This window comes from Mus pahari, chromosome 18 (genome assembly GCF_900095145.1).
Source record: "Mus pahari chromosome 18, PAHARI_EIJ_v1.1, whole genome shotgun sequence".
Taxonomy (NCBI): Eukaryota; Metazoa; Chordata; class Mammalia; order Rodentia; family Muridae; genus Mus; species Mus pahari.
The window spans coordinates 44,551,602-44,571,420 of record NC_034607.1 but is presented as its reverse complement, the minus strand read 5'-3'; the positions used below and the strand labels follow the sequence as shown (position 1 = coordinate 44,571,420).

The window sequence follows — 19,819 nt, the reverse complement described above, 5'->3', positions numbered from 1 at the left end:
CTGAGTCTCAGTGGTCAGGTTACTCTCTGCAGGGAAGCTCACTTCTAGCAGGGAATGTGCACCGAGGGCTGGCGTTCAGATCTGACACCTTGCTGAAGATGAAGACCCAAAACGGGGCCTGTGCCAGTAGATGTGTTGCCTCTGCAGATTATTCACTCACCTGCACAGTCTAGCCACTGAGGGACTCTGGACACAACGTGACTCTCTCACCTTTTCTGGTCCCGGGCGAACCCCCCCCTCGGGCGGGGAAAGGCGCATGCCGGATCAGGCCTCGGGGGGGGGGGGGGGGGAGAAAGACGCTGGATGCTGGATCAAGCCTGGGGACTGGTCCCAGGGAACACCCCTCCTGGGTCGGGGAAAGGCGCTTGATGCCGGATTAGGCCTGGGGACTCCCCAGAGAACACCTCTCCACCTCTCCTCGGGCTGGCGGGGGAAAGCAACCTGTCTGTAATTTAAGTACAAATCTTACTTATCCAGCGATATATAGATTTCTTTTAGCTTAAGTAATCTATCATTCCTTTGAACAAAGTTCAAATTACTGCTTTAAGATGTGCAGTGCTTGTTTTTAAGAACACAATGTGTCTGGCTGAGTTAGTTGTCGCAGTTCTTTAATACAGCCAGTACGTACGTTCTTAAAAAACGGTTTCTTTACTAACTCTTTATTTAAATTAAATGCATAATATTTGTTTTTATTTTAGCTTGATGTTTTCCCTCCCCTCATTAGATTGTTAGGAAAAAAGCATTGCCTGATACCAGTGAAGATNGAGACACAAAAGAAGCTCTGAAGGAGTTTGACTTTCTTGTCACATCAGAGGAAGGAGACAACGAGTCTAGAAGTGCAGGCGATGGAACGGACTGGGGTAAGGGAGCACGCTGGGTCCAGTCAGAGGTCTGAATAAGTATAGGGAATTAATGTTTCACCAGGAGGGCGGTGTCGGGGAAACACTTGGTTCTGAAATGTTACACCTCGGTGAAGCTTGTCCACCCTTTCTTCTCTTCTGTCTAGGCTGGGCGAGAGCCCATAAGGAAGCTTGTGTAGCTGCTGCCTCCTCCTTTACTGTGTAAGGAGTACAGTATGAAACAGAACTGAATTAAAACACAGGCTGCTTTGCTTTCTGCTTAGACAAGCAGAGCCTGCCGGCTTAGATTTTAGGAAAGCTTGAGCGTGAGGGTGGCGTGGATGACTTGGGCTTCCGTATGTCCTCCATCCTAAGTAAATGACACTGTGTTAGGAACTGTAGCTTCTGTGCTCCCTAGGATCTGACATATTACACAGGCACAGTCGTGGGTTGTGCAGATTGCTTTAAATAACTAGAAACAGCTAAACTGTTAACAAGGATTATAACCAACATTTGAGGGGAACTTCTGTAATAGATTATTCTAGTACTTAAAGAATTGTGATAAATCCATCAAAGGTGATGAGTTCTGTTGGGTATGTGCATATGTATATAAAAGAGAAAGAAACAGAAGAGAAGGGACTAGCATTTGCGCAATTATGTATTGAGAGAATGTTATGCTATAATATCACTTTTAAGTGTGCCTCTGTAAAGCTTCCTCTTAATTTTTAAAAGATGAGCCAATGATTTTGTGTTTGAAATACTCAGTATTCATAAAGATCAGTGACACAAACATTTTATAGATTTATACAAATATTGCTGTTAGTGACACATTATTTTATAGAACTGTTGACTGCTGTTTAGATGTAGATGTACCACATTATGAGCTTCTCACTGGTTTTTGTTCAGGCAGTCAGGCTACTTGAAGGATTGATCTAGTAGATTTGAGAGCTGGAACCACGACCACAGTTCTGCAACATGGGACTACTTATATCCAGCAAAATCTTATTTGATACTTTTAGCTACAGACATTAGAAATACTAATTTAGTCCTACTTAAGTATACATTTTTTTCTCTGAAGAAAAGAAATGAAAGAATTCTAAAATTATAAAAGGAAAAACCACAGTGTGTTTTCCTTCTTGATTTACACTAAAGGCTTTCTTTCTTTACACTTACTGATCTTTCTAGTGACTAGAAATGCTCTTAGGGAAGCTCAGCAAACAGGTTGCCTCACACTTTTTAAATACAAACCATACAGGTTTTTAAAAAACTTTTTTATGTCTGAAACTCTGTACAATGAGCATCTTATGATCAGTTCACAGAATAAACTTGTTTATCTTACACTGTGTGTATCCAGGAGCACTAGTCTGCAAGAGGGAGGCGATCTGACCGATGCTTTCTATTACGGGAAACTCCCACCCCTTGACCTACTCAGAACCTGTTATAGTGTTAGAGGCATTTGTGTGTGCTCAGCGACTTTTACTGTTGGGGTGCGAAACAAGTCACTAGTCACTACTTTTTATTTGTATTGAAACCTCCCGTGAGAGAAGGGCGCCATAGTACATCTGAACTCTGCTGTCTTTACAGCCTCTGAACTCAGTGAAAAATGTTTTCCAATGCTGGCTGGCCAGCCAGCCTTTGCCCAGCAGTAAATGCTAATATTCTAATGTAGTAATAATTTCTTAGATTTTTCTCTTTATTTCCTTAAATCACATATTTTTTTATGTATATAGTTACCTTTAAGACCTAACCTTCAGGGACACAGTCTGGGACTATTGCTGTTGCCTGTTCCCCTTCTTTTTTTTTTTTTTTTTTATAATTATTTATTTATTATATGTAAGTACACTGTAGCTGTCTTCAGACACTACAGAAGAGGTCAGATCTTGTTATGGATGGTTGTGAGCCACCATGTGGTTGCTGGGATTTGAACTCTGGACCTTCGGAAGAGCAGTCGGGTGCTCCTACCCACTGAGCCATCTCACCAGCCCTCCCCTTCTTTTTTAAAGCAAAATATACAACTAGTTCAGACAACTACAATAAGTTCAGACAACTACAATAAGAAACACAACAGGTATCTTTTTTTGTTTGTTTTTGTTTTTGTTTTTTCGAGACAGAGTTTCTCTGTGTAGCCCTGGCTGTCCTGGAACTCAGAAATCCGCCTGCCTCTGCCTCCTGAGTGCTGAGATTAAAGGCGTGCGCCACCACGCCTGGCCACAACAGGTATCTAAAGAGGGTTTTTTGTTTGTTTGTTTGTTTGTTTCAAGACACCAATATTTGAAAACCAAGTAGAAAGTGCTATAGGTCTCTCTTCTGCATTTTCCGATGGAACTTATCTCTCAATTTATTTAGGTATTTTAGAGAATAGTTTCCAAAATGCAGTAGTTGGGTTCATATTATACTGTGCCATAGTGAGCTCACTTGCTGAGAGATTCCATGTTGCTGAGATAATATGGAATCTTTCATTGCTATTCTTGTTGCAGGCATAGTTACTGGCTTTTCTACCTGCCTTGTATAACTTTCTTCTCTCCAACCAAAGAGCTGCAGCCCAGTGTCGCTTGGTATATACCAGCATATGTACAGTTGAGTTCAGTGTGCCATGAAATAGATGGTGATCGTGTGCTAGATCTGTTAATGAATGTGAATGTATAGAGGGCCTCTGTTGATAGGAGATCTGTTTGCCAGGAGCTTGGCCATGAATTTTATCTCGATTTTTATCTTTAGATTTATTTTATTTTACCAGTATGAGTGCCTTGCCTGCATGTATGTCTGTGTACCATGTGCATGCCTGGTGCCTGAGGAGGTGAGAGGAGGGTGTCAGGCCTCGGGGACTGGAGCTGTGGATTGTTATGATCTACCCATGTGGCACTTACACTTAAACTCAGGTCCTCCACAAGAGCAGTAAGTGTTCTTAACCCCTCTGAGCCATCACTCCAGCCCCTGGTCTTCTTTTATTTATTTTGTTTTTAAAAGAATTTTATAATTTCCAGGCGTGATGGTACACAACTTTAGCCTAGAGCTTGGGGGTCAGAGCAGGTGGATTTCTATGAGATGAGGCCAGACTTCTTTCTGTCTGTCTATCTATCTATAGTGAGTTCTAAGACAGCTAAGACTACATAAGACCCTGTCTCAAAAATAAACTTTAAAAATTTATAAGTAAAATTCAGAGCACAGAACTTTGTGTAAGTTCAGAGAACTAGATTGTAAATCTCGTGAGGAAAAGAGATTGGCTGACGGTTGGCTGGTTGGTTGTACTTAGGTCAAGAGCCTAGTGACCTTGGGGCAGGTGAATTGATGTGGTCTGTGGTCTGTGACCTACCATTGCTGCTGCTGGTACAAGTGCCTTGAAACTGTAATTACAAGTCTTTAAGGCTGCCAGGAATGCTTAGCAGGTAAAGGTGCTTGCTGCCAAACCTAACAACGTGAGTCTGATTTTTGGAACCTACATAGTAAAAGGAGAGAACCTACTCCAGCAAGTTGTCATCTGACCACATGTGTTGTAGCTCTGCATGCGCTCTCTCTCTCTCTCTCTCTCTCTCTCTCTCTCTCTCTCTCTCTCTCTCTTTCTCTCCCATCCCACCCCTTAAAAAATAAATTAAAAAATTTTTTCTCAAAAACAATTTTTTAAAAAGATTTGGTAAAAATGAACATTTTCTCAAATTATTTAGTCCTTCTGGAAGAATGCACTATTCCTACTACTGATAGATGTTAATATCACAGATCTAACAGATACTTTTTGAAGTTGGAGTAAACTTGACTTGCTTTGAAAATAGATTTCTGTTTATTCTGATTTTTTTTTCAGGTAATTTCAGCGTTAATTCAACAAACATATTGATCAAGTACTCTCCATGTCCTGGGTCTTGTAGGTGACAATTCCTGCTCCTTTGGTACTCAGTGGAGACCTAGCATTGCTCATAAAATGAGCACCACGTGCCCAGAACATATGCCTCCAAAATCTTTTTTTAATAATAAAATGTAATAATGTAAAACAGAAATTAACACATCTGAATTGGACAAGACAAATAAACAAAAGGAAAAGAACCCAAGAGAGTGCAAAATAATTGCATACCTACTCTTTTGCACACTCAGGAATCATGTACAAACACTAAACTGGAAGCCACAGTACATACTCAGGGGATGTGGCGCAGACTCACACAGGCCCTGTGCTTGCTGCCTATGTCTCTGTGAGTTCATGTGAGCTTTGATCTTGTTGAATTAGGGGACTTCGGTATCTTGGTGTCTTCCATCTCCTCTGGCTTTTAAACTCCCTCTGCTCCCTCTTGTGGGTTCTTTGAGCCCTAAGAGAAGGGATTTGATGGTGGCATCACTTCTAGGGCTGAGTGTCCCAAGGTCTCTCACTCTCTGTAAATTGTCTGGCTCTAGTCTTTTGTTTTGTTCCTGTCTGCTGCAGAAGGAAGTGTCTCTGATGATGGCTGAACAAGGCACTGACTGATCTGCCGGGCCAGAGTTCTAAAACTGGCAAAGACCATTTAAAATGATTCTGTATCTTTTAATAATGATCTTCTATCACTGTATATGTAGGATATGAAATACACTGGCAGTGATATATCATGCTTAGAGTTAATGAAATATCTAGGTTTATTTTTTCTGTCCTTTTCAATGGAAATGCTTTGTTAATTAGGAAATTGAATTGCTCTTTGTTTAGGTGTTACATTTGTATGTCATATGTATGAGTATAAGAATGGCTCGCTTTGGTGAGTGAATCATTGTGTCTTTCAGACATTGCCTTAGTGATCGACATTTCATTGAAGAAAGACTGTTTATCTCACTCTGTTTAGAAAAGGAAGATCAGTGTCTCATGCCTGAAGCCTGGAATGTGGACCAGGGAGTGATCTCCAAACTGAAGGAGCAGTACAAAAAGGAGAGGANGGGGAAGAAGGGGGTGAAGAGTAAGTGGAAACATTGTATCTATAAACAGAACCTCTGCATCTCTCCATCTCCCACGTTTGTTCTCAAAGTTTTCCTAAGACTACTTACTCTCTTTCATTTCTGTTCCTGGCCTCTTTCCTTCTCACTGCCTCTCAGGGGTTGAAATTAAGCCACATGTGTTTGACTATGAACTTAAAAATCACATATGAATATGAATTTTAACAAACATGTAAAGATTTGGGAGAATGTCGGCCCGTGCATTTGAACAGGGATGAGTTGACTTTTGGAGAGCTATGTGCTCTCTCATAAGGATATTTATTTCTGGTGGCAATTTATAAATCTTACTTAATTCAGTTTGCTAGCAGTCCACCAAAGTGATTGCTTATACTTTCAGATCTTGAAACAAAGAAGTTAATTTCTACCCCTGAATAGTCTTATATGTTCACAACATGCAGTTCATTTGCTCTCATCTGTATATGCTATACAGGGCACACAATCAAACATATCATTTAAAAGAGTCTGTTTTCTAATGTAAATGTTTTGGCCAATTTAATTTATAGCAGTATTACCAATTACCTTTTTCCTCGTTTCAGTAAAATGTATGCCACATTAGAAACGGAAGCCAAATGAAATTTTAGCCCTGTGGATCATATAACTCATTATGCAAATGAAAAGTTTGTCAGTAGATCTAGTATGTATGTAAGGAAATGCAAATCCTTACATATCAAAACCTGGATGAAGATAATATTAAACAGCCTCTCAGGGACTGGGCATGTAGCTCAGATGGTAAAGTATTTTCCTAGCATGCATGCAAAAGTCCGGGGCTCATCCCTGGAGTTGCATAAAGGGAGTGTGGTGGCTCATGTCTGCAGTCCCTGCACTCTGGAGGGAGAGGCTGGGGGACCAGAAGGTCAGGATCACAGTTAGTTCTATGAGGGATTAGAGATGTCCCAGGTCTCAGAAAAACAACAACCATGTGTTTGGGAGAATAAGAGTGAGCCACCGTCTGGGCGTCTACTCGCTGACATGGTAGATAGTGAGTTTTCCTTTTCATGGCAGTAGGGATTTGTCCTTTGACATGTGAAACTAGTACAAAATGAGGTTCAAATCTAAACTTAGTGTGAAATGTACTTACAAATTGCAGAAGACTGGAAGGATATGCTATATTCCCCCTTGCTTTTTAATTATGGTAAAACATCAAGAGCGGTCACTCCTGCAGACCTTGCATTACAATCTGGTAGTTATTTTTAAGACATTTCAGTGTTGAAGTCTTAGAATTTATAAATTCTGAACTCCATGAAGTCCATGTCCACTAGCGATGACAGCACTAGTGATAGAATCCCTGAGCGATGAGGTCACTTGCTCGTACCTCAGAGTAGATCAGAGTGAGGAAAGGGGACATTAAAACAAGGCTGTTTCATTCCTTTATTCAGATAAGCTAAACTTAAGAAATAGATTGAGACATGAGTTGCTATGGCTTTCTAGAATGAAGTCTGAGCCAGTTAAACTAAAATGTTGAAGAAAATTTGTATATTGTACATTAGAAACATTTATATTTATTTGGGTCATTACATTATAATGGGTATCTTGGAATGTAAAGCTCTTTTAATTGAAAAGGTAGCCAAGACTTCTGTGACTCATCTGCTCGTACATTGTAGTTGGAATTTAGCCCTTAAGATCTAAAACTGCACCATTTGACTGGAACCGTATTGCTATTAATAGAAGCAATGGGAGTCCCTGCACTGGGTGTTGAGATGCATATTTAAACATACAGCACATGGGCTTTTTGAGTGAATCAGCGTCCGACTCTGGGTAGACCGTGAGCACCTTGCACTGAGGAAAGGAGTGTAGACTGAGGTCAGCACAGCTTGGCTGTCATGCTCACTTGTTCCTGTGTAAAGCAGTAGTGAGAGGACAAGTGGAGATCGGCAATCAGGGAAAAGTGAATTAACACTTTGAGTTGGTGCCCAAAACACTAATTTATAAGCAACCAAAGCACACTTTTTAATTGAGCCATTACCCATTGTAAACTTTTTGATGTTTTTAATTGGTCTAGTGTAAATATATCCAGTCAAATTGTGTATTCCAGTCATACTATCTTAAATTTTTCTAGGTATTAGTTAAAATTGCTTAGAAATAGTTGTATTCTTTGCTGGTATAGGAAATACCATAACGGACTATGGGTAAGATTTTCCCATTCTTAATTAAACTTATAACAGGAAAAACTACCGAAGATCTGTTTCAGCCTCTATCCTATATAAAACAGTCAAAACAGGGATGTGGGAGAATGAAGAATCAAAGCCCAGGTAAGTAGTCAATAGGGCATGAGACTTCATTCTGGGTTCCGTAGCTTCAGGATGTAGGCAATGAATGTAACTTAACTTAAGCAAGCAGGGGCGTTACTGTTCGACTGAGTTCACATTTGGCTCGTGATCTGTGATTGTCTTCATTTAGACCACTAGTCATTGGCTTCATTGTAGATAAGTATGCCTTTTAATGATACATGTTGGAAATGACATTCCTTCTTGTGTAGTGATTCCATTAATTTATAAAATATAAATTTAAATATAATTCTTTTCCAGCAGTAGTAAACTCTTACAATTTGAAAACTTCAAAATTAACTATTGCTTATTGATGAATCTAGTAGGATATTTTGAAGGTAAATGTTGGCAGTGTAAAAAGGTTTGTTGTGTAGTTTTTATGAGATGAGTGATTCTGTTTTCTCTTTTTCCTCCTCTGCCCTCCCACCTCTTTTGGCTAGGGCCCAATAGGTCAAAACTACAAGATATGCTTGCTAATTTGAGAGATGTTGATGAACTTCCCTCCTTGCAGCCATCTGTTGGCTCCCCTTCCAGACCCAGCAGCTCCAGGCTTCCTGAACAGGAGCTCAGTAGGGCAGATGAAGGTGAGCGCATGGACCTAGGGCTGAACTGAGCCACCTCAGAGAGCACACAATCTGCACACATCCGCTTTCTTAAGGCAGTCTTTAGTGTCAGTCTGTGATTTGGAGTGAAAGGGCATAGTTTCTGGTTTTGAGTATTCCCTAGCTCCATGGCAACTCGGTGTTAATTAACAGTGTTAACTCCAAGCCAGCAGTGAGGAAATTGAGTCAGAAAGTTGGTACTAAGTGTTCACTTTGAAAGTCAGCATAAATACGTTTTAAAAAATGCAGCGACACTAGACATGATGACACATGCTTTAATCCTAGAACTCCGAGGCAGAGGAAACTAGTTCTCTATGAGTTGAGGCCAGTCTGCTCTACATAGCAAGTTCCAACCCAGCCAAGGGCTGCATAATGAGACCCTGTCTCAAGGTAACAATAACAGAATGGAGGGACAGCCACCTATTATTGTGATATTTTCTGTTTCCCATGTTTCTTTGGTCCCTTCAAAAGTCCTTTCTGTTGGCATATACTTTTTAAAAATGTAGTTATAGCCATCACGTAGAGCAGTTCTGTTTTGTTTTATATTTAGTATACAATCATACTGATGATTTTCAAGTTCAGCCTTAATGCTACATATTGTACTTTAGATTTGAAATAGAATTCTTTCTTTAAAATATTTTGATTGTTTCGAGTTTTTCACAGTGCAGTTCCATGGTATACAAATGCAAAAAGATAAGGGTTGGAAATGTGTGTCACTTGGTGAAATGACATTTGCCTCACGCAGAGCTCAGTTCATCCCCAGCACTGAGGTAAAGGAGAAACGTGGATAGACATGAGCGAGGTGGGGTGGAGGAAAGGAAAGGCAGGACTGCTCACTTTACAGTTAATCGCCTGTTACTAAAGAGTCTTCCCCCAGCACTCAGGGAGAACTCCCTTAGTCCTGGTGTGGTATCTGAGATCTTGTAGGTTTTCTAAAAGCTAATTAAGGCAGCACTATGTAGTTACGCAAGGTAACCTAGTTCTTCACTTCTGAGGACCCAGAGAGCAAGATGCCCACCCACGTACAGACCAATATCCCTGTTGACCCCTCCCTGGCTAGACCTTCTAGAACATTAGCTACTGCTACCCCACTAACCCATGCTGCGCTCTGCTCCACAAGTCTTAAGAAGTCTTACTGTTTGCAGGACAGGCCGTTTTTACTTCACTTATAAAAATGTTAGAAATGGGAAATAGGACAAACAAAAGACACCTGGGGAATCCCTAGTCTCCTAGGTGCACAGGAGTTGTTATTTGAAGTTTTGACCTGAAGACTACATTTGGACAGTTCTCAGGCTGCAGAGAGCTAGGGTCGCTGACCCCTGCAGAGGGTCTGCAGCGTTCTAGGGGAAGCTTAGTTCTCACTGCTGCTCTCGTGCATGTGTGGCTTGAGAGGGCCTTACTTTGTGTTATGTTTTATTCTGATAGTGATTTTCTTTTTTCTGACAGATTTTGAGTTTTTGTCACTAGTACTAGTTTTTGTCACTGTTTATCCCTGGCTGGCCTGAGTTCATTATGTCCGCCAGGTTGGCCTCAAAGTTCATCTCCCTGGGCCTCCAGAGTGCTGGGGTTAAAGTTGTACACACCCAGATGCCACTATTGTTTTTAAAGCAGATAACCATTATTTAATGGGCTCAACAAGTACCCATTAGTAAACGTAACTGCAGCACCACAAACAGCTTTCAGATCTACTGTGCACTCAACCCAGTTAACTTGCTGTTGCTTTTTTGAAGATACTATCTCTTCAGCAAATTCTTTGAACTATTAAATTTGCATGAAATGTTTCTGATCAGTGGAGTATCTTCCTCTGGAAAGGCGAGCCCTGGCGCCATGCTGGAATAGTTTTCTTTCATAAGATCTTAGTTTACTGTTTTGCTTTTCACTGGTTCTTCAGTAGTACGTGTTGAACGGTTGAACTTCTGTGTTCAGAGGTACCAAGTAAGAATATTCAAGTTGATTACACAGTGACGCTCCTTCATGAAACACAGTAGACAGCTATTAGAGTTTTAAAATAGACTTTAAGACATATTTAAAGAAATAAAACATGGGAACATCTCGTTAAATCGTCACAACTCAGAAGTAGCCACTGACTGTTGATACTGTCACCCTCATATCAGGTAACAGAGTATTACTGAAGTAGTAATGCTCTATATTACTAATGTAGCATGCTCTGCGGCCCTTTACCACTGTCACTTGTCTCACTTCAGGAGATAACTCTGACTTTTAACAGTGTATATTAAGTTTTCTTAGACAGGCACATTGTAGAGTTTTCACTTTGAAATGTCTACAGTATTCCAGCTTATAGAATTCATTGGTTTTTATTTTGTATGAGATCAACATTGTTGAACGTACAGCAAGAACTATTTGTTGATATACTTAGTATTGGTAGATAGACATTATTTGAGTAATTATCATAAAATATCAAATAGAGAGAAAACTTACTTTTAGACTTACTATATTCTGTATAATGATAAAGGAAAGAACAGTAGATTACTAGATCTGTTTCTCTTTTATTTTTCTAATTAGATGATGCTGTTAGCAGGATAATATATGAAAAAGCAGTCTTTAAGTTTTGTTTTTTGGTTTTTTTTTTTTTTAATCAAGAAATTTCACTGTTTGCAAAATTTCCTAACAGTAATAGAGGTATAATCTCAGGCCTGTAATTCCAGCACTTAGGAGGCCAAGGCAAGAGAATTACCTTTGTTCTGGGCCAGCCTAGGCTCAAAAAAACCAACAGACAGACAGACAGACAGACAAACAAACCCCAAAATAGATCAAGTAAAAATGTACATGTTCACTTACCAGAAGCATAATGCAAGCAAGCAAGACTCACTGCGAGTTGTATAGGTGTGTAACTTGGCCTTTGTCTCCCTCAGTGGAAGCACTGACATTTCCTCCTTCTTCTGGGAAGTCATTTATCATGGGAGCAGACGAAGCCCTTGAGAGCGAGCTGGGGCTTGGAGAATTAGCAGGCCTTACAGTGGCCAATGAAGCAGACTCTCTAGCTTATGATGTAAGTAGCAGCTCTGTTTGTTACATCGTTAACCTGTTTGAAAATTTAATTGTTGAGTTTGCAGAAGATGGCAGAGGTAAAATTTTTCACAAGTATGGATCTTGGTTTAGTTTTAATTTCAAACTTTGCAAAGATGGATATAAAAATAAGCTACTATTTTCTAAATAGCCTGGCAATTAAAGTTAGAGACTGCCTTTATCTGTGGTCACTCTAAAATGTGCATTGGTTTTAGGTAGAAGAAGGAAGTGTGGCCTGTGGTGGCGTTTAGGCACCTGTGATGAGCCGATATCTTTCTTCCTTGCAGCCCCTGGCCTGCTCCTTCGGTCCTGCCCAGTGTGTGCTCCCTGCACTGTGTGGCTTCCTTTCATTGCTGCATGCTCACTTCTTGTCTCTTTAACATCACAACAGGGGTCCTCCAAGTTACCTAGTTCATAATGGCTAGAGGCAGAGTTTCCCACTGCATACCTGTCTTCCCACCTAAACCATGAAGACTTTACCCAGTAGCTGATGGAACTTGGGTTTCTTTCTAACACAGATACACTTTTTTTCTCTTTCAGGAAAAATTGATATTATGTTTTCTGTCCTATTTCCACTGGTAGTTCTTTGTTTTATTAAACATGCCAGTAGTCTATTCCAATATTGTAAAAAGTACAAAATGAACTCTGGCATTTTGGGGGGTTCTTTGTCTCATATTTCTTTGTCAGATTTTTTGTTTTAACCTTTGTAAGTTCTTTGGGTGTACCATGTTTTCCAGTTTTGTGGGATTTCTGTGTGTGATCATGTATGTCTCTTGTGTCCATATGTGTTTCTTATACTTTTTCTTTGGTTCTTTTTCCATTTTTTTGTGACATTTCACTCATTTTTGTTTTATGTTGTTCTTTAGATGTCTGTCAGAGAGAGAGAGAGAGAGAGAGAGAGAGAGAGAGAGAGAGAGAGAGAGAGAGAGAGAGAAGATGGGGTTCAGATAGAAAGGGAAAGTTGGGGAGGCCCTGGCCCTGGGGGGAATTGGTAAAGGGAAACTGTAGTCAATATATTATGGAAAAACTTTTTAATAGAAGAAAATATGTTTTAAAAGCATCAGCTTCTAATCTCCCTGCACCCAGAGACTGGGTGTAGTCCTGGCTGCAGGTCTGACATAGCTGCAGCCAGGATGTTGTCATTGCCTGCATTCTCACTTGAAGACTTAACCTGGGGGAGACCAGGCTCTTCAATGTTTTACCACAGAATACCCTGCATGCTGTCTTCATGTGGCATCTCGTGTCCACACTTGAGTATGTGTGGAAAGAGGAAATGCAGCAGTGTGTAGCTCAGTGATCACTCTGGAATCTAAATCTTCCTCCTCAGCTCTGAGTGCTGGAAGTGCAGGTGTGTGACGCCATGCTCGGCCATTTTAACATGGTCTATGTCCATCTTGTTTCCATCTTGGTGAAGAAAGTATTAGGTTCAAAAACTGTGATCATAGTTTACATTAACTGAGTCTTAGTTTGGAGCTGCATTGCTGAGATGAAATACCACAACCAAAAGCAACTTGGATCGAAAAGAGTTTATTCCATTTACAGTCCATGGTTGATGGAAGTCAGTGCAGGAATCAGAGCAGAGGCCATGGAAGAACACTGGCTTGCTCGTCTGCTCTTTTAAAGCACACAGCACCACCAGCCTAGGATTGCATTGCCCACAGTGAGCTGGACTCACATACCAGTCATCCATCAAGAAAATACCTCGCCGGGTATGGTGGTGCATGCCTTTAATCCCAGTACTTGGGAGGCAGAGGCAGGTGGATTTCTGAGTTCGAGGCCAGCCTGGTCTACAAAGTGAGTTCCAGGACAGCCAGGGCTTTACAGAGAAACCCTGTCTCGGAAAAAAAAAAGAAAGAAAATGCCTCACACTGGCCCACAGACCAAGCTGCTGGGAACATTTTCTCTACTGAGGTTCTCCCTTCCAAAATGACTCTAGTAGTTGACACAGTTGACATAAAACTAGCCAGAACACAGGCGTAAAGAGAAAAAAACTCAGTTTTTCCTACCCTAGTTACACTTTCTGACTTACAGTTTGAATTGAGTTAGTTCTACTAATTATTCAGTCTGTCACTGACATAATAATCTGAAATAAGTACCTGGTGGGGAGGAAGGAAGGCTTGAGTTTCAGTCCATATTTGGTTGGGATTGTGGTGAGGCTGTGTCAGAAGAAGCTGCTTGCTTTATGGTGTTAGGGAAGCAGAGAAAGGAGGCGGCTGGCTTCTGCTGTCTCCCGCTGTCTAGTCTAGTCTCCATCTGCTAAAGCCTTTCCCCTCTGGGAAGGCCTCTGAACAAGTCTTCAACACCCGGGCCGTGGAGGACATTCAGGATCCAAGCTCGCAATAGTAGAGAACTGTTTGGAATTACTAGTTACCCACATTTTAGATTGAATTACATTAACTGTTCTTTGATTGTTTCGTATTTCTTCCATGAAAACTGCTGCCACGTGTTGCTAATTTTGCTAATTTGTTTGGTTGTTTACTTTAAAAGTATATCATTTTGAGAACTATACCATGTAATAGTTTAATAGCAAATCAGCCGTCTCAGCCTGATCTTTTGTTTCTTTATAGATAGCAAATAACAAAGATGCCTTGAGGAAGACATGGAACCCTAAGTTTACATTAAGGAGTCACTTTGATGGCATCCGTGCCCTTGCTTTCCACCCCATCGAGCCTGTGTTAATAACAGCATCAGAGGACCATACACTGAAAATGTGGAATCTACAGAAAACAGCCCCAGCCAAAAAGTGAGAATATTCTACTTGTACTTTTTTTTTTTTTTTAAAGATTTTAAATTATTTACCAACAGGAAAAGATTTATTTTTAAAGTAATTGTTACATTTCCCAAATATCTCTTCTTGTTCTTTATTGTTTACCATTTATAGGTAAATCCTTCAGAAAGTCTAATGTTAGGTCTGACGTTTAGGAAAAGAATTTTTACCTGATGGTTCCCATGTGTTTGTAACTGCTGACTACAGTTCTTATGCAGAAGTATTTTACGTGGCTGTCTTATTGTGGGCCCTCTGTCTGTAATGAAGATCCCTGTTAATGTGAGGAGACATAAGTAGGAACACTTAGAATTATCAAACCTTCGACCTCAGTCTAGCCCATCATTTGCGGTTTAGATTTACAAAATGAAGAAGTACTTAGGTACTTTTCTGTGCTGAGTTTTTTTATGTGAGTTTTCCACACTAACCAGTTGTCTGACCCAAAGGATGCTGCTGTGCATGTTCAGGTGTTCTTTCTTGGCTTGGTGCTGTCTGAGTGATAGCAGGCATGATTTCCTTTAAAGTGTTTCATTAGCCCCCAAGTTAGACCACATCTACTTGACTAGGTCATTCCGGAGCTCACCCTTCATTGGTCCATCCATCATCCAGAACCAGCGCCCACCAGCAGAGATCCTTTTGCTGTGATAGGCACAAGGGTACAGTGCACTGTGCCACAGGACATCGCAGAAGGTGTACTACATGTAGAAGAAATCCACTGCCCGCTTTAAAGACTCCAGTAGCATCGGTTCTGTGAGCCATGCAGGATGTGCTGGGTGCAGCCTGAGCAGACCGTGGATGGGGTCAGCAGAGGTCATCCCCTTTGGGTTCTGTGCCTCTGCCTTTCTGATTCTCAGCTCACAGCATGCTAGTCTGGCTGCAGCCCAGTCACATGACGCTAAATGTTAAATGTATGATTTTGGTAAAGAACAAAACAAATTAGCAAAAATATCTACACATGCAAATAACAGTAACCTGGTTACCTTTAAGCTTCTGAGTGACATGAGGAGAGGGAAGTATGCCTACAAATCTCTGTAACACGATGTAGGAAATCATGAGTTCTTGCCCTTAACCGGTGTCTGTGATGAGTCTAGTTCTTAGTAATGAATGGACATTGGGTCATTGACTTGGACAGTGTCTACAGATTCAAGTATAGACATATTAACCTTCATGAAAACACGGGGAAGGTAAAAGCATTTGCCATGTGCATAGTTCTGGCCTTGGCTGTTTTTTATATTTAGATTCTCATTTTTCAATGTTGAATAGTTGATACTATCTAGACTTTCTGCTTTACTTTAAATATAGGATGAGTTGAAGTTCTGAAATAATAAAATCTTCCCTGAGTTAGTTAATTAATGATATAACTGGAAATCATATTCTGAAATTACTTTAACATCCCATGTTTTCTCTTGGGAATGATACTCTCCCACTAGTATATGAATTGTAGCAATGTAAAAAGGCTGTGTTCCCCAGCACTCGGGAGGCAGAGGCAGGCAGATTTCTGAGTTCGAGGCCAGCCCTGGTCTACAGAGTGAGTTCCAGGACAGGCTACACAGAGAAACCCTGTCTCGAAAAAAAAAAAAAAGGCTGTGTTCAAGGTGTTGTACTGAGGTGGGAGTTTGTTGATGCCACTAAGGTGTGATTGGCATTGGGTGAGCCTCTGTATCCTGAGCCTGAGGACCTTTCTTACTGCCATAGAGTCTACTTCTGACCGTGGTGTTATGACACAGTCACGCCATTCACTACTGAAGTGTGGAGCACTTAAACTTGTCTTCTTTCTCCAATTTAGGAGTACTTCTCTAGATGTGGAGCCTATCTATACATTCAGGGCTCACAAGTAAGTATGCGGTGGTTTGCTTTGGCTTGGTTTGGTTTTGGTTAGTTTTTATCTTAAGCCAACATCTTTATGACACAGTTTGAAATATCATACAGTTTTTCACATATGTAATTTAATATATTTTTTTGTTAGTGTTGGGCTTTGTTCAGAAATGTCAAAGAACCTGGCAGATGAGATAAATGCCAGTAGGGATCCTGGTATGTGCACATTATAAACTGAAGTCAAGGTGTTTAGGTTTGTTAGACATGCTAGCTAGCATTGGGACTTCACAGATACTTCAGCAGTTAAGGGTGTGCGCTGCTTCTCAGAAAACTGGAGTCTGGTTCCCAGCACCCATGTGAAGGGGTTCACAAAGCTTGTAACTCCAGCTCCTGGTAATCTGATAGCGCTCTTCAGGCCTCTGGGCAGCCACACACAGATAACATACACACGTACACAATTAAAAAGCAAAATAAATTTTAAAAGGAGTTCTCACATTTTTTTTTCTCACATTTTTTTTCTTCCCTTAACATAGCCTACATGAAAATTACTGGAAGTCTGGGAATGTCGTTGAAAGTAGAAGGCTTGCCCATCGGGCATGAGGCCTGGGCAGCCTCCTTAGGGACACATGCTCACACTCATGCCACTTATAGTTTTAACCAAGAGGTTTTCTATAGTAATAGAAAAACATATTTTCTTGCTTCTACTTGCATATAATGGGCATGTTTTCACTTGATGTGTTATACAAATTGATTTTTATATAAAGGGTAGGAAAGTAAATAATTTTTCCAGGTTTAGCAGGCCGTATACTGTCTGTTGAACTTTTTTGGTCTTCTTTTGGCCTTTGATTTAGTTTGATTTGGGTTTTGCTGGGGATTGAACTAAGGGCCTTAATTCTTGTAACATATTCTTAGTTCTGTTGTGTGTGCTATTATTTTAGGTTTAAAAGTATAAAAAGCATTCTTAGCTTAAGGACTGTACTAGACCTACTAGATGACTTTAGCCTCAAGGCCATAATTTACTAACTTCTAGTATAGCAAAGAAAGAAAAATAAATAGTGCCCCAGTAGTGTTTTCATTCATTGTTACAAGCTGGAGAGTAGAAAGGCATTTGAGTAGTTAAACATTCTAAATACTTGTAAGCTCCATGTAGATTAATGTGTGTGATAGCAGTTTCCTTACCATGCGTGGCTCTGTTGGTGTTACAGAGGGCCCGTGCTGTGTGTGGTCATGAGTAGCAATGGCGAGCAGTGCTACAGCGGCGGGACTGACGGGCTCATCCAGAGCTGGAGCACGACCAACCCCAACGTCGACCCCTACGATGCTTACGGTGCGTGCGTGCATGCGTGCGTGGCTCACCAGACTTCTGAAACAATGTTTCTATAGTAAGGGTAAAATTAGATATTTTAAAAATTAGTAAAGAGAAGCATGCCTTTATTTCCTCATTTAAAAGGACTCCTGTAAATACAGGAATCAGTTAGGCATGGAATGCTAAAAGTAAAAGCCTGCCGTTCTTGAGATGGAGTTTGCTCTGCAGCCTTACTGGTCGGAAGTACTGGTTTGGTTGACGCTTGCTTTCTTCATGTTAGGTTAAGGAATGACCTTTTGTTTAGGTTTGCAGGTGTAGTCCTGAAATCCCTGAACTTGACAGGGAGAAGCAGGAGAAGTGCTATGGATTTAGACTAGCCTGCCTATTTAATGAGTTCTAGGCCAGGCTGAGTTCTATCTGTCCTTCTCCACCCTCAGCACACACCCATGTGGATGTGTGGGTGCATGGATTTGCATGGGCCCTTTGGTTTTAAGAGCAGTGTTACCATGCCATGAATCCATGTTATACTCTCTCCAGATATTACCATAAACTCTCCTGCAGAACTCATGAGAAATTTGCCGCTTTAGGGTTTTTTTTTTTTTTTTTTTTTTAAGATTTATTCATTCATTCACTCATTCATTGATTCATTGATTCATTCATTCTTTCTTTCTTTCTTTCTTTCTTTATTTAATTTATATATCTGGTACACTATTGCTCTCTTCAGACAGTAATAGATCCCATTACAGGAGAGGGCATCAGATCCCATTACAGATGCTTGTAGCCACCATGTGGTTGCTGGGAATTGAACTCAGGACTGCTAGTAGAGCAGTCAGTGCTCTTAACTGCTGAGCCATCTCTCCAGCCTGGCTGCCTTAGTTTTAATACAGATTTTTAACATGTCATCTTTGTCATTAAAAATATTTTAATTGTACTACCAGTTTTACTAAAGAGAAGTAAACATAAAACCAGCAAACAAATTTCTCTCCTTACTTTTATTTAAGAGCCATTACAATAGAGCTTTCTTTACAAGCAAAGTTGCGCTTCTTAATTCTAATTTAGAATAGTCAAACTATATATTTGTATACTTCGAAACTTGTAATTCTGACAGCATCCCAGAAGATAATGAAAAGCAGGAAGGTTGTATTATACTGTCTCCTGATACGCTGTTTTATTTTTTACCTCGAGCCTAAATTTTCACAGTTTTTCTTCCTGGTTTCATGCTCCCTTGTTTTATACAGATCCTTCGGTTCTAAGAGGCCCTCTGCTGGGCCACACCGACGCGGTGTGGGGACTGGCCTACAGTGCGGCACACCAGCGCTTGCTGTCCTGCTCAGCAGACGGCACTCTTCGCTTATGGAATACAACTGAGGTTGCTCCAGCACTGAGTGTTTTTAATGATAACCAAGGTATGCTCCTTCAAAATGAAAATTTCCAGATCTGAACATCCTACTCTAAAAAAGCAAACAGAACAATGATTCTGTGAACTCTTGGTGGTATAAATTTCTAGGTTTTGGAGCAACTGTATTTTTATTTGAAATTTCAATGAGTAATTCCTAAGAACATAGCATTTGATGAGAAAATGGGCTTTGTATTTTTAAAACTGAGATAAAGCTTATTTTCAGTGAAAATACTGAAAGTATTTGTTCTGATGCATCTGGTGAGCAGCAGTCCTGTAGTAACAAACTCTGGAACTGGGCCTTTTCTTCCCTTGGTAGATTGCTCCAGTATGGGTCTTTTAGAAATAATTTATCATGAACATTCATAGTATTTCACTGTGGGTAGTAGAGACCTCGCAGAATTGCTAGGTTTCGGGTTGGAATTTGTTATTAACAGATGTGAAATCTCTAATGTTTTCCCAAGTGCTTGTGGGACTTAGTAGCCTGGGCTGTGGCGTGTGGTATCATTCTCTCTGCACCCTCCCTCGCCTCTGTTCTGCCTCGTGTTAGCCTTCTGTGGGTCTGGGGTCGTGTCCCACGTGTGTTTTAGTGACGGGTTCTGTAACAGCTCATTTGGATTCGTACTGTTGGCTGCTGCTTTCTGTTGTCTAGCTCTAGAGCTTCTGCTACAGATGGAGTCTTCAATTATTACCTGGCTTTAGTTAGGTGCTGAACCAAGTGAAAAAGATTACTTTATTTTTATGTTTATTTTATTTGCTGCATATCCCCGGTTTACCTTGAATTTATTTTATAGTCCAGGCTGACCTCAGATTCATAATCCTTGGCCCTCAACTTCCCAAGTTCTTGGATTTAAGGCATATATTA

General features: G+C 40.6%; 1 protein-coding gene across 2 annotated transcripts in view; it reads left to right on the top strand.

Moving 5' to 3' along the window:
• Positions 1-19,819, top strand: part of Strn (striatin) — an 89,915-nt gene that overhangs the window by 58,614 nt on the left and 11,482 nt on the right. The window contains exons 7-15 of one of the 2 annotated variants that reach the window (XM_029531240.1): positions 725-860; positions 5,633-5,743; positions 7,943-8,029; positions 8,485-8,628; positions 11,520-11,656; positions 14,241-14,416; positions 16,224-16,271; positions 17,458-17,579; positions 18,797-18,964. In XM_029531240.1, coding sequence (XP_029387100.1) covers positions 725-860; positions 5,633-5,743; positions 7,943-8,029; positions 8,485-8,628; positions 11,520-11,656; positions 14,241-14,416; positions 16,224-16,271; positions 17,458-17,579; positions 18,797-18,964 — 1,129 coding nt within the window. The remainder of the gene's footprint in view (positions 1-724; positions 861-5,632; positions 5,744-7,942; positions 8,030-8,484; positions 8,629-11,519; positions 11,657-14,240; positions 14,417-16,223; positions 16,272-17,457; positions 17,580-18,796; positions 18,965-19,819) is intronic. The other variant, XM_021217517.2, reaches the window with a different exon arrangement.